The 12615-nt window shown below is 47.5% G+C and overlaps 1 protein-coding gene across 26 annotated transcripts in view; it reads right to left on the bottom strand.

Annotated features, from left to right (window-relative positions):
• The window catches only part of NRXN2 (neurexin 2), a 2524532-nt gene that overhangs the window by 147016 nt on the left and 2364901 nt on the right, over positions 1–12615 (bottom strand). For all 26 annotated transcript variants that reach the window (XM_069645062.1, XM_069645065.1, XM_069645068.1 and 23 more), the window contains one exon: positions 10303–10625. In XM_069645062.1, coding sequence (XP_069501163.1) covers positions 10303–10625 — 323 coding nt within the window. The remainder of the gene's footprint in view (positions 1–10302; positions 10626–12615) is intronic.

Raw genomic sequence — 12615 nt, 5'->3', positions numbered from 1 at the left:
CCCTCCCAAAAAGAGATACGCATCCAAATACAGAGTTGGCCAAACTCTAAACTAGACTTCATTTACTTCATATTTTGTAACTGCTACTCAGAGCCAAAAAGAGGCTAACAAGCCGAAACCCCACCCACTGAAAGAAAACTACCAACTGTAATTAGGGCAGACGAAGCATCCCTGATCATGGGGGGAGAGGCATTGAAAAGACGGTTTCTCTCACGCAGGACTACGTTCAGTGTCTGGGAAACTCTTTGGCTCCGGTTTGGATGAATATCTGCATCTGGGTCTAGAACCATTTTTAGATTTAAGAACAGGGCACAATTTGACCCACGGATTGGAGTAGAATTTGGCTTAATGTTTGTGGCCATTCCTAGGCTCTGGCCATATGGCAGCGCTGGGGCCCACAATTGGAACAGTCTTCGGCACCCACATTCACGCGGTCACGGGCTGTGTTCTGGGGACCAACACAGCTTCTCTGATTAGTATGTTTACTGGGTCGTGGGGAAGTAGTCGATGACGAGTATTTTAACATGTTTTGTTATGTGATGAGCTGGATTCTTGACGTTGGGTGCTAATAGTTTTGTCCATCAGATACCCAGTTATGTGTTTGCCTTGGAGATCATTGACAAACAGATCGATCGCTGAAGGACAATGCTTGCTGCTCGCTCCCTCACTTGTGAATCTCCTTCTGTCCCTCATCAAATCTTCCCATTCTCTTAATACGCTACTCTATGCAACAGGGACTGTCTTGACCTTCTGCATCACCATGCCGGCTACTCATTTGGAGGTACAGGTCCAGGAAGGTCACCGTAATTTGTTTTTCTCATTTGATTCCAGCTGGAAGCCCAGCTCCTGGGGAATTCTGGTTTCTAACCCAATCTTCGCGGCTGTCTTTTTTGAAATGCTAATTGGTGCTTCTTCAGAAGCACTGGGAGCTGCGCGATGGAAAAATTGGACAGGGCTCAGCATCACTCCTTCTCCGTTGCCGAATCTGTATTCCAGAGCCAGGCTGGCAGAATCAAGCTCACTGTGTCAGAATCAGCATAACAAAGGCTCGGACAGCAGCCCAGAGCCACGGATCAATCGCTGGTGATGTGTTTAAAGGCAAGAATGTAAATTAACCAGCTACCAAAAAATTACATGCATGGAGGAAACCAGGAGAACGCTGGTGTCCTCGCCTACAATTCATTAACACGCATGATACAAAGGCTCCTTCATGTTCCGGGCGCGCCGCGTTCCGTTTTACTTAACAGCGACATTAAAAAAGGTGCGCCTGGGGGCAAACAAATAAATAAATGGCTCCTGGTTTCCCCTTCCCCTACGCTGACTCTCTCCTCTCCTTCACTGCCCCTTCAGCACATCACTGTGGAATGGAGGTCTATGTCTTGATCCAAGTGTGGTGCACAAGGCCTGAAGACCCAAGGAGCCCATTTCATGTTATTGATGTAGTTATATAGCATTGCACACCTCCTGGACGGTACCACCTGCAACGCTTTACAAAAGCGGAGATAGAGGCATCATTGCATTTGTTTAATTGTGTAATGGGTACGTGTCTTGGCCGCATAGTGGGTATGAAGTTGGTGGTGCGGCAAGGTTGGTCATCGATGTAGGACCTAGACCTTGCTGGGAATATGATGATTGATTGGGACCGTCTGGAAAGTTGGGTAGTTGTTTCCATGATCTCAGTCGGTGCATGGTGCTTGCGATCGGCAGATAAAGAGAGTTTGACTTGAACCATGAACGAGCAACTTCTGGGTGAGGTCACACTGTGCACATGGATAGCTAGCAGCCTTGAGGCGGTGGTTCGGTTCACAGTTTTGTGGGAGTGGGGTTAATATGTTCGATTGGTGGGCTGTTTTTGTGTGGTTGTCATCAAGATTGAAGAACACATACATGAATTGCGCTTGCAAGCTGTTGGGCAGTCATTGTGGGCTGCCCATCACCTTATGGCCAGCCATTAGGGCCCAACAAAGGGGGCATCATGGCTATAGCACCCCACGGCCAGTGTTTTTTGTGGAAAAGGGGCTGTGATAAGTGCGCGGCCCATTGTTTCACCCATCCCAATAAGCAGGTCCCAGCTTTGCCCTTTGTTTAATAATAGTGACATTTATATTTATTTAGAGGTAGTGCCATTTCTGGATGTCTTTGCAGAATTATAAGTCGAGTGTTGTAAGCGTCGGGAGTGGAGACATGAAACAGGGAAAATCTATGACTGCAATGGCATACATACCTTTATTATACATGTAGGCATAATGCTAGCAGATACATGGTCGGCTATTTATGTTTTTACATCGGGTTTGTGCAGGGCAGAGAGTTTGGGGCAAGGGTGGGAAGATAGGTTCAGGGGGCATCTTCTCTGGCTAGCGGGTGGAGCATTAGCTTGGTCTTAAATACACCTACTGACTGAATTGCCCCATGCCATCCTAACCACACATTTCCTCCCACTCCTTATTTAAACATACAATCCCCAAAACCGTCCCACTGCCTCTCTCTCCTTCCCCTGGGGGACAATGCCAATACAGCGGGCAGATGCCACAACTTCAAGGGAGACCTGCCTTTAATCAGGAACCACAGAGAACTCCATTAATCAGAGAGACCCTTTGATCCAGAACAGACACGAACATGGATGGTACTTAGTAGTACATGTTTTCACCCCTTTATCTTTTCTGTTGCAAAGTACTCTGGTTATGACCACACGCAATGCAGAAGATTGTTGTTGGGGACCTAGGATTGGTTCATTAATGTAGGCTTAATTTACACCAATCACTGGGATCCATTTGGATTTAAAAAGAGGGTTGAACCCCTCTTGGTAGATCATCTGAAGGCTTCAACCAAAGCAGGAAAGAAGAACTCAGCATTGGACCCTGGCTGAAGATACAGTCTGCCTTACATCTTCCGGCAGTGGATGAAGGCCAGAACTTCCAAAAGGGAAGCAAGATGCCTCCCCTAAACATCTCCAAGGGAACAGAGGGAGATACTGTATCCAGAGGACCCTCCAGCAGCTCCAGAACAGGTACCCAGCCAGCACACAGCGTGCCCTGCTAAGCTCTGCAGCAAGCTTCCTGGGCCAAGCATCAACCAGCATCCACTTTAAGGACATTTTCGAGACAGTCAAGCCCCTCGAGCTGCAACCAATTGCAGGCAAGCCGCAGTCGCCAGAGTCGCCTGAGATGCCTCGACCAGTGCTTCAGAGCCGCCGACCAGCACTGAGACGATTCCTGACCCTGAGCCACCATTTAAGCCGGCCAGCCTCCCTCGCCGAACTGCCTGCCGCTTGATACCCACAGCTGTCTTCTGTCTTGAACTCTGTTGCAGAAGCTGCAAAGTGCCCTGAAACCGACTCGACCCTGTCGCGCACCAAGAACTTCTACAAGCACAAGGTACATTGTGGTTCTGTGCCTGTGGTCCTTCTCTGAAGGCCCCTAGTGACTTTTTACAACCCATTGCTCCCTTTGTGCTGAAACCAAGTATCCATAAACTATTAAGATTAATTACTTTACCGACTACCCTCCTGTCAGTATACAGAGTGCATCCCCTTTCCTTCTTGAAACTGTCTGTCCTCTGATTTCCTTTACAGGGTGGGTTGTATTTTGTAGTGTGCTAGAACTGTCTGTTGTGATAAAAAGAAAGTAGATATTTGTATACAACCTTGACTTGGACAGTCCCTTTTATCATTGGGTAATAATTGTATTTTCGCTGTGTTGCAACTAACCAATGACCCACGGCCTTGCGGAGATAAGCCTGCCGTTCCGCCCACGTTACCAAAATTGGACAAGGAGGTTTATAATTGACTTGTGTTTCCAATCTGTTTGGATCCCTTCTGGTGTATTAAAGGTGTGGGGCTGATTGAAGGTTTAGATGCTGAAATTAATCCCTGGACCATTGTTGCCCCGGAAGTTGATTTGTGACAACCTGTCACCTACATTAGCAGTCGATTGACAAAAAGGGAAAGAAACTGGGCTGTCATTGAAAAAGAAGCTTACACGGTGGTGTGGGCCATAAAGAAGCTGAAACCCTGCACCTTTGGGTCTCACTTTATGATCCAGACAGACCATAGGCCTTTTCAATGGTTAATGGCCATGCAAGGGGAGAATCCTAAACTTTTGCGTTGGGCCATATCCCTACAGGGATTAGATGTGAACAACCAGCACAAGCCAGGTTACCAGAATGGAAATGCAGATGGCCTCAGCAGTACTTTCGATTTGATGATGAACCAGACCCTCAGTAGGGTGGTGGTTCACATGTTGAGGCTGGGGGACGTGAGGAATTCAACTATCCGCAGGGTGGGTGTGCACTTGACTTGCTTTTTTGAACTTTTAAATGAAATTGAATGATAGTAGATGAACCTCCTGAAAAATGTGTGGGGCAAAGCCACCGACATTTTCCTATGCTCACCGCACGCCATACACATAGACCTGTGTACTCTGGGTGGACACAGCCTACAGGCGCCGTCCCCCCTGCCATATTTAGTTGGGATATGACATCCAAGAGTACGTCAAGGCATCTCAGAAGGGGGAGGGCAAAACCTTCCTCCTGCCATGGCCAGCCTAAATAACTAACAAAGGCTCCATTAATCCACCATGTCCCTTTGTTTAAGCTCTGATGCTGTTGGCAGCTCTGCATACTAATCAAAGTTTAATTCAAACAGGCCCATGTGGAGCCTGGCGGCAGAGGCTAAACAAATGAGACAGGAAACCCCAAAACCTATTTAACTTTTCTGTTTTCTTCCCTCTGGTTATGACCTCAGGCATACAGGAGATTGTTGGTGGGGGCCCAAGATTGATACATTCAGGTAGGCTTAGCCTACAGCAATGACTGTGGCCCATTGGGCTTTGAAAAAGGGCTGATCCCCTCTTTTTTGCAGATCATCAGAAGACTTTGCAAGGAGTAGCAAGAAGAACTCAGCATTGGAACCTGGCTGAAGGTACAATCTGCCTTACATCTTCCGCTTGTGAAGGAAGGCCAGGACATCCAAGAGGGAAGAAAGGTCCCGCCCCTGAACATCTCCCAGGGAACAGGGGGAGATACTTAATCCAGAGGACCCTCCAGCAGCTCCTGAACCGGCGCCCAGCCAGCACACCGCGTGCCCTGCTAGACTCTGCAGCAAGCTTCCTGGGAAGTGCCAGAGAGTCTCTGAACCAAACGAAGGACAAGGCAGCTGCCTGCAACACTCTCCTCAGCTTTGGCCGTCCGCCTTAAAGACGACACAAGCCCAGTGAAGAAGCTAGGAGGAGTGCATCAACAAGCATCTTCCAACGTCTGCCTTAAAGGTCATTTTTGAGGCAGTCGAGACGCTCGAGCTGCAACAGACTGCACTGCTGCCTGTTGTTATGCAGCAGTCGCTCATGTCGTCCAAGACACCTCAACCAGTGCTTCAGAGCTGCTGATCAGCACTGAGAGGGCACGAGGTGTTGGGGGTGAACTACACTTTCGAGTGTACCTTTTTTTGTGCTCAAATGTTGGGTATGTGGCAGTGCTTTTAATGGCACGCATTTCTCAAAGAGCTGCTGCCAGCCTCCCCACACATCTTTTCGAGTCATTTTCCGGCCTCTTCTGATTGTCCAGGTTGTGCATCTTGCGCGCGATTTCCCCGTAACCCCCGCTCGCCCCCTTCGGCCTCTGAAAGCAGGGCCTACGTGGGAGCCTGAAGGGCAGGCTACTTAGGATGCGGCCTAGCAGTAGCATGAAGGTGGGAGCGGTGAGACGCGAGCAGAATTTCATGATCAGCAAATTTGGAAAACAGCGACAGAAGGATGTTTGGTGTTTAAAAATAAAGAGAGAGCGACAGAGGAGCGACCGAGAGAGAGAGAGAGAGAGAGGTGGGGGGGTTGTCCCTTGGAAACAGAACAGCCGCGAGCTGTGGATGGTTTCCTGTAATTTACAACCACGGCAAGGGGCGAAAACGGCGCACACGAAAAATCATAAAAAGAAAGAATTTACATAAAACCCAGTGCTGCATTTCTACAAAAGCCCAGGCTGTAAACATCTCCATCCTCAGCTTCCAACAGAGAGCAGGCTGGGAGAACGGCCGCTGCAGTTGGCATGGAAACCAGAGACGACTTTGTCAGCAGTTTAAAATACGAGTTCTGCTGGGATTGGAATATAACCCGGGGCGAGAGAATCGTCAACGTGAAAGCCATGGAAGGTAGAGCTGAAAAGGGAGAGCAGAATTGCAGCATGCTGACCATTCTGATAGCAGAGCCCTAAACTAACTCCCCAATAGCTTGGTGTTGCGCTTAAGGTGGGAAACAATTCTGTATTCGGGATTGTGGCGCCTCTGCCGGTGGAGCGGCAATATGACCGTTTATTGACGATTCCATGTTTGCTTTTTTTGCTGCAAGAATTTCCCAAAATAATTTGTGCCGCCGAAATAATGGAACGTTTTGAGTGCTCACTGCACAAAAAACGAATAAGTGGCATTTGCGCAACATTCCGATTTTCAGATCGTGGGCGGAACGGCAGAGTTGGATAGAAGTCTTTTCCCCCAAACTCCACCATTCTACCATCCTGTCCTGGCAGGGTACGAAAATAGGTCCGGTCTGGAGTCGTCATGGGTTCGATTCCCCGGTCCAGTGTTTGAAGTCTCTGAATACAATATAAATAAAGGTTTTACCCAGACCTAGTTGCATGCTCCCAAAAACCCGAGGTGTCCCAACAAATACATAGAGGCTCTCACAAACACAAATGTTATGTCAGCAGTTTGACCCCCCAATTCCAGAGCACCTACAAAATCTAACATAAACATCATGGCTTTGTGTACAACTGAAAGCACATGAGTTAGTGACATGCCACCCCAGTCCTTCAAGGCATCACAGAACTTCCACACAAAAACTGTGACTGGACATATAGGATTAAAGACACAGCCCAACTCCCCTGCAAAACAAAGCGGCAGAACTTAAGTATCTCTTTGAAGAAGTACGGCTTAGAACTTTGTGTGGGGGAATGACAGGACTGTAGATGCAGACTCCAGGAAGCTGAAGCATCGGGGAATTGCCTGCACTGGCCAAGCACTTAAACTTACTAACGAAAGTTGGGAAGGCAGTTCCCATCAGGGGCCGCTTACTGGGGGTTTAATGAATGCGAATTGTGATGATGTTGTTTTCCATGTGAGCTGGATGCGACCCAGTGGGAACGGAACCGAGACCACTTTCAATATGCAGCTATTGAAAGGTTGGGGCGAGATCGGAGCTCTCCGAACACTACAGTGATGACGCACCGCCTCATTCTGGTCTCACTGGACCCGCCGAAACCAAGGGAGCGCCACTGCCACCTGTGACAGAGTCACATATCTGACCTTGTCAAGAGAAGGGTTGGGGGGTTGAGAAGGACCATAAACCCTATACCCCCAAATGTACGCCGGGCTGTTGGTATCACTGTCCCGTTCTCAATGCCTTTCAGCATCTGTCCTGGCCAGGTCCCTTTTCCTCAGAACCTGAACTTCAGCAAGCTCCTGAGCCCTCAGAATTCTGCCAGAAATCGCAGGTCCAGGGATGAAATACCAGCTGAAGTGAAACTTGAACTACCACTACCCAACTGCAAATGGGCTCAACCAACAAAACCTGGCCTGGAGCAGAAGTAATGGATTTGATACCCAAATGGAAAAAGAATGGTGCTTCACCTTCCAAAACTAAAGAAGACACCGAACACCCACCCACCAACCCCAAAACGGACCACAGGGGAGCTGTTTGGCAGCAACCAAATAACCGGAACTGGCAAGAGACCATAGGGGAACCCGGGAGATACAGAAATACCGCCCAACTCTCATTTACATAGAGACTCGCCCAGAACAAAAGAAAACTCAAAAGAAAATCTGTCTGAGCACATGGCTGCCTGCAGGAGCATGGAGTCTGAAAATGGTGTGGGCTCAAAGGCTTCTTGAAGACTTCTAGGGGAAGTTCCTGTCTCCAGGGGAGTGGTTTAGGTAGAGATTGGCAATGGCGGGTTGCTTGCTTAGAGAGCAAAGGGGAAGTCTTACGCATGAAAGGCTGAGCTGTAAAGAACAAGCAGCTGCAGCAGTGAGGGAAAGGTTTTTGGGAGAGGCAGGGAGCAGAGGTGGTGGACCAATGGACCAGCAAGGAGGGTGCAGCAAGCGGAGGAGGAGTTTGACGAGACGGTTGGAGTATAAGAAGAGAGTGAAGGTAAGGTGGTAGTCTGAGAGGGCAGTACCATTTGGGCTGTGTGTGAGTGAGAGACTGGTTTGAAGACAGACAGTAGGAAGGGGGGAATTGAGAGTAGAAAGGGGGACATTTCTGACAGAGCTTATGGATGTGTGTGTGTGAGGGAAAGAGAAAGGGAAGTGAGAGGCAGGAGGGTAGATGAGAGTAGAGACATTTGTAGTGGTGGGATCCAGTAGTTTTTGAGAGGGGAATGGCCAGAAGAGAGTTGGCAGGCAGAGACAGGAGAGTGGAGAGAGAGAGAGAGAGCGAGAGAGAGAGAGAGAGAGAGAGAGAGCGAGAGCAGTAAGACTAAGGGATTGCGTGTGAAGAGAGGAAGCCCAATTGCCTCACATGTCAATATTTTGTTCAATTATCAGTTGGAAATGGTCAGTTATTGTTGAGAGGTTTATTGGGCGACTTGTCACACACCTCTCACACAGGGGGTGTGGCAACGCACCACTGATTCCTCGACACGTATCGCAACCATCACACATGTTTTTCACTTGAGTTAGAATCAGAGTGTCAGATAAACTCAAAAGCTAAGAGGCATCGTTGCACTTCCACGTGAAGAAGTCTGAGCAGCCCGTGCTAATCAAAAACCTGTTCACAGATCCCACCTCCCCAAAATATCTTAACAGGCATAAAGCTGTGTAGGAATCTCAATTGGAATTTCTCACCAAAAAGCAGACATATGCAAGCAATAAACAGTTAATCTATAATGCCACATTCCAAGGGCCATTAACAGGTGGTAACAGTCCTTGGTCCAAATGAATAGGCTAGAACGAAGCAAGGGCTTTTAGCAAGGGCAGAGGGGCATTGTCACCTATTAATGGCAAGAGTTGAGGGCGTTACTGCCATTACAATATTTCCAATAAGAGTAGAATGTTCTGTTTTACACAATGAAAGACAAAGGAGAAACATTTGAATGTTGGGATAGAAGATTTTTTTACAGCCATTATTTCCTGCTGTCATTGCATTGTCTGCAATAAAACTAGTAAAAATGACATGCAAAAGCATGAAGGAAGGTCCAGGACTGTTCCCGAACAGTGAAGCCGACGCTTGTGATTTTCGCTACCTGCCAAATAGCAACGGGATCTAACCCATTATATTTTCGATGAATAAGAAGTCAATGAGCCCCATTGTGGTTTAACATATGAGCCCTAATTTGAAAAAGGCCTTCAGTGGCCGAAACACGTGTAATTAAACAAGGGCACTTTTTTGAATAAATTGTAAAATGAGAATAAATATAAATTAAAACTGAAATAGGGCGCAATGTCCTGGACCTTCCATCATGCTTTTGCATGTCATTTTTACTATTTTTGACAGCTTTATCTGTGGCTTACGGTCGGTCCAGTGATTTGCGACAGAAAAAATCTTTAGGAATAGAGAACTGTTGTATTCCAACTAAGTTTGAAGGAGTCGCCCAACAGACCAGCTGTAACTACAAGCCCAGTTTTGTTTGTCCTTATCTGCAATAAAACTGTCTGCACTGCAATTTTCTACTAGCACTAGAGGCCACCCTCTCCTTTTCTAAATCTATAACGGATTGGTCCAGCCCACTAATCAAGGATACACCATTTCTCAAAAGCCTTCGCCCATAACCCTCTAACTACCTTACTCACCTTTCAATCTAAAACCACCTTTACACTACTTACACAAACCCCCATAAACACTGCAGCCTTAAGTCTGCCAGTCATTCCTCCGCCAAATGTCCTACTGAAAAGTCACGGAGAGCTCTCGCTGCTCAGTCTGCAACACTTTTAGCTCTATCATATACCATCCCGTCTCCTAACAGACCATTGTCTCTCGTGGTATCCCGTCATTGGCAACTAACCCATCTGGCTTCTTCGCTCTCAATACACGTACACCCAAGTTTCCATCATCTCCACAAACCACCTCAATTCACTCCTGCGCACAGGACTGGAGTACTTCCAGCCTGCACCCATCACGCCTACCTCTCTACTCTCCCTACTATCCCTCCCCCTATATTCTGTGTTCCCGGAACATGAACCAATATCCCACTAAAATGGCAGATGACCTCTATAAAAGATGACTTTTATTACTTTACATTGCATTACATTACAGCTTAATGTGTTTCACTGGTATAGCTAAAGGGCATTAGGGCCCTACCTTTGAACCCTGTTTGCCTTACCTGCGTGATACTGTCCCGCATGGTGGGAGAGCGGCCACGTCTCGTGGTGGTCGTGGCCATGGTAGTGGTGGTCTCCATGATGGTGGTGGACATGTCTGCCAGGAGGGTGGTAGCAGTGGTCTCAGTGGTCATGACAGATGGCACTTCGCCAACCAGCCGTAGGTTGCCCTCCACTTTGACATTGGAGTCGCTCTCGGCAGCCAGAGACAGCACTTTGAGTCCATTGTAGTAGAGCCCTGAGATCTGACCCTGGAAGGGGCGCCCTTGGTCTTTGCCGCCAATCTTGATTGCTGCCTGGCTGTTAAAGATTGTCAGCTGCCGACCTGAGGAGGTGGATGTTGAGGGCAGGGGAAAGGGGTGAGGTAGATAAAGAGATACGTCATAAATACCCATTTTCTAGCATCATGGAAAACCACCCTCCCAAAATGCAGCGCAAACGTTGGCAAGGCCCACGATTCCCATTCCTTACCCTGCAACACCTGCACAGGCAAATGAGTGATGGTGTGCTTCTTCTATGCATTTCTCACATGCATCCAAAGATACCCCATAACCGTTCCATGCACTGTAAATGTACTAACATACACACACTCACACACACACACCAGCTTACATCTTCGGGTAAATTTCTTGCGCCATCGAATGCCATTTCCTATTACTGTACATTGCTCACATACTCAGTATCCCCAGTGCCACCATTTTGTTTCCAGATTCCACTGTTCTGTTCTCATCCAATGCCTACAGTACTTGTCATCGCCATCAAGAATTTCAGCTGCCAGCTGGTTTCCACAATGTAAGCCCCTTCCTGTGAACATTCTCCATAATGCAGTCCCCTTTCCGCTTATTTTAAACCCTCGATGTTCCAACTGGCGGCATGCTAAAATGGGGATAACCACATTTCTCTGTGAAACTGCAATGGCGTCTTCGCCCAGGACAACCATCAGCATTCGCCTGTTAATACACTCCCTTGTGGTTGTGCAAACTACATTAAAATACTATTCATTCATTTACACGTATTTATGAATGGGCATCTCAGCACTGGGTAGCATACCAGTAAGGGAAGGAATCTTAGAAAAGGAACACTTTTATTATTTCCTAAAAGGCAAGAGTTGGCCGATTCCAGTCGCATCTTTGGGAACAGAATCGCAAATCCTGGCAGGTACAACTTGGGGAGAACAACCGTAGGCCTTAGACCATTTGAGGCATGCAAGAATACTGGGCAGGAACTCATGTCTGGAGGGAGGGTTTCCACTGGGATGATGCCGCCTGATCTTATCTCTAAAATATTGAGGGGACAGTGCCACACGAGGCCTTGTGGATCACCCTCTGCAGTATTCAGAAAGACCTGTTGGCGTTGAGTTGTTTTTTGGTTAAGCCCAAGAAATATGATGTTGCATTGTTTTGATTTTGCATTCCCTAACCTTACAACCATTGACATTTAAGCAGATAATACACTGGTATGGCCTCTTCCAAATGTCTGTGCATGGCAGATGCTCCGAGTTACTTCACATAATATTTAATAAACACTCGGTACTTGTGCAATTTGTATCGAACACTTCAAGAAAGAGGCTTCGGCTCTTAACCCTTCCTGTGCTCTGCGTTTCCTGGGTGCCATCTTACCGGATTTTGGAGTGCATGCCTCCTATTTTTGCCGGCAGAGGCCTGTGTGCAGTCTTAGTGAGAATAGGATTTGCTGCACGGGCCATGGAAGCTTTTGGGATTTCCTGTCAACAGCTGATGTGGTGATCTGCCCTAAAGGACCCCATGTTGGTGCTTGTTGTCATCTACAGTCCATATCCCTCGGATGCAAGTCTCCGGCACACTGTCTTCTTTCTTCCATGTAACCCTTCTCTGAATTCTCCAATCCTCTCTTTCTCCATTGCAGCTTCTCACTGGTTTACCCCACCTCCTAGCCACATCTCCCCCTTCATCCAGAAGCCTATGGATAGTCATATGGCACTGACGCTCTCCCATCAAAAGCAGTTTTGCAACAAGTAGGACCGTGGACTAGGCACTTGCAGGTGCGTGTTGCAGAAACCCACCCCCGGCAGTCATTTGGGAACTGTATTTTGGGCCTAGAATCTGGAATGTTTAGTGAAATGCTTAATTATTAGAATACCTGACCTACATAACAAACACACATCCCACTGAGCATGAGCCTGCATTTTCTTCTTATTCCTATCCCTAATTTTGACCCTCCACTGAATATTTGAATGCAGCTGTAACCCTAAGACAGGCCATGAACCTGAAACCTTTTCTCAACAAGCATCTTTGATCATATTGTTTTTTGTGATCCCTGTAAAGAAAGCCGAAAAC

The sequence above is a fragment of the Ambystoma mexicanum genome, chromosome 2p (assembly GCF_040938575.1).
Source record: "Ambystoma mexicanum isolate Mex_15411 chromosome 2p, UKY_AmexF1_1, whole genome shotgun sequence".
Classification (NCBI taxonomy): Eukaryota; Metazoa; Chordata; class Amphibia; order Caudata; family Ambystomatidae; genus Ambystoma; species Ambystoma mexicanum.
Note: the sequence above shows the minus strand (reverse complement) of the source record. Positions and strands in the feature narration are given on the sequence as shown.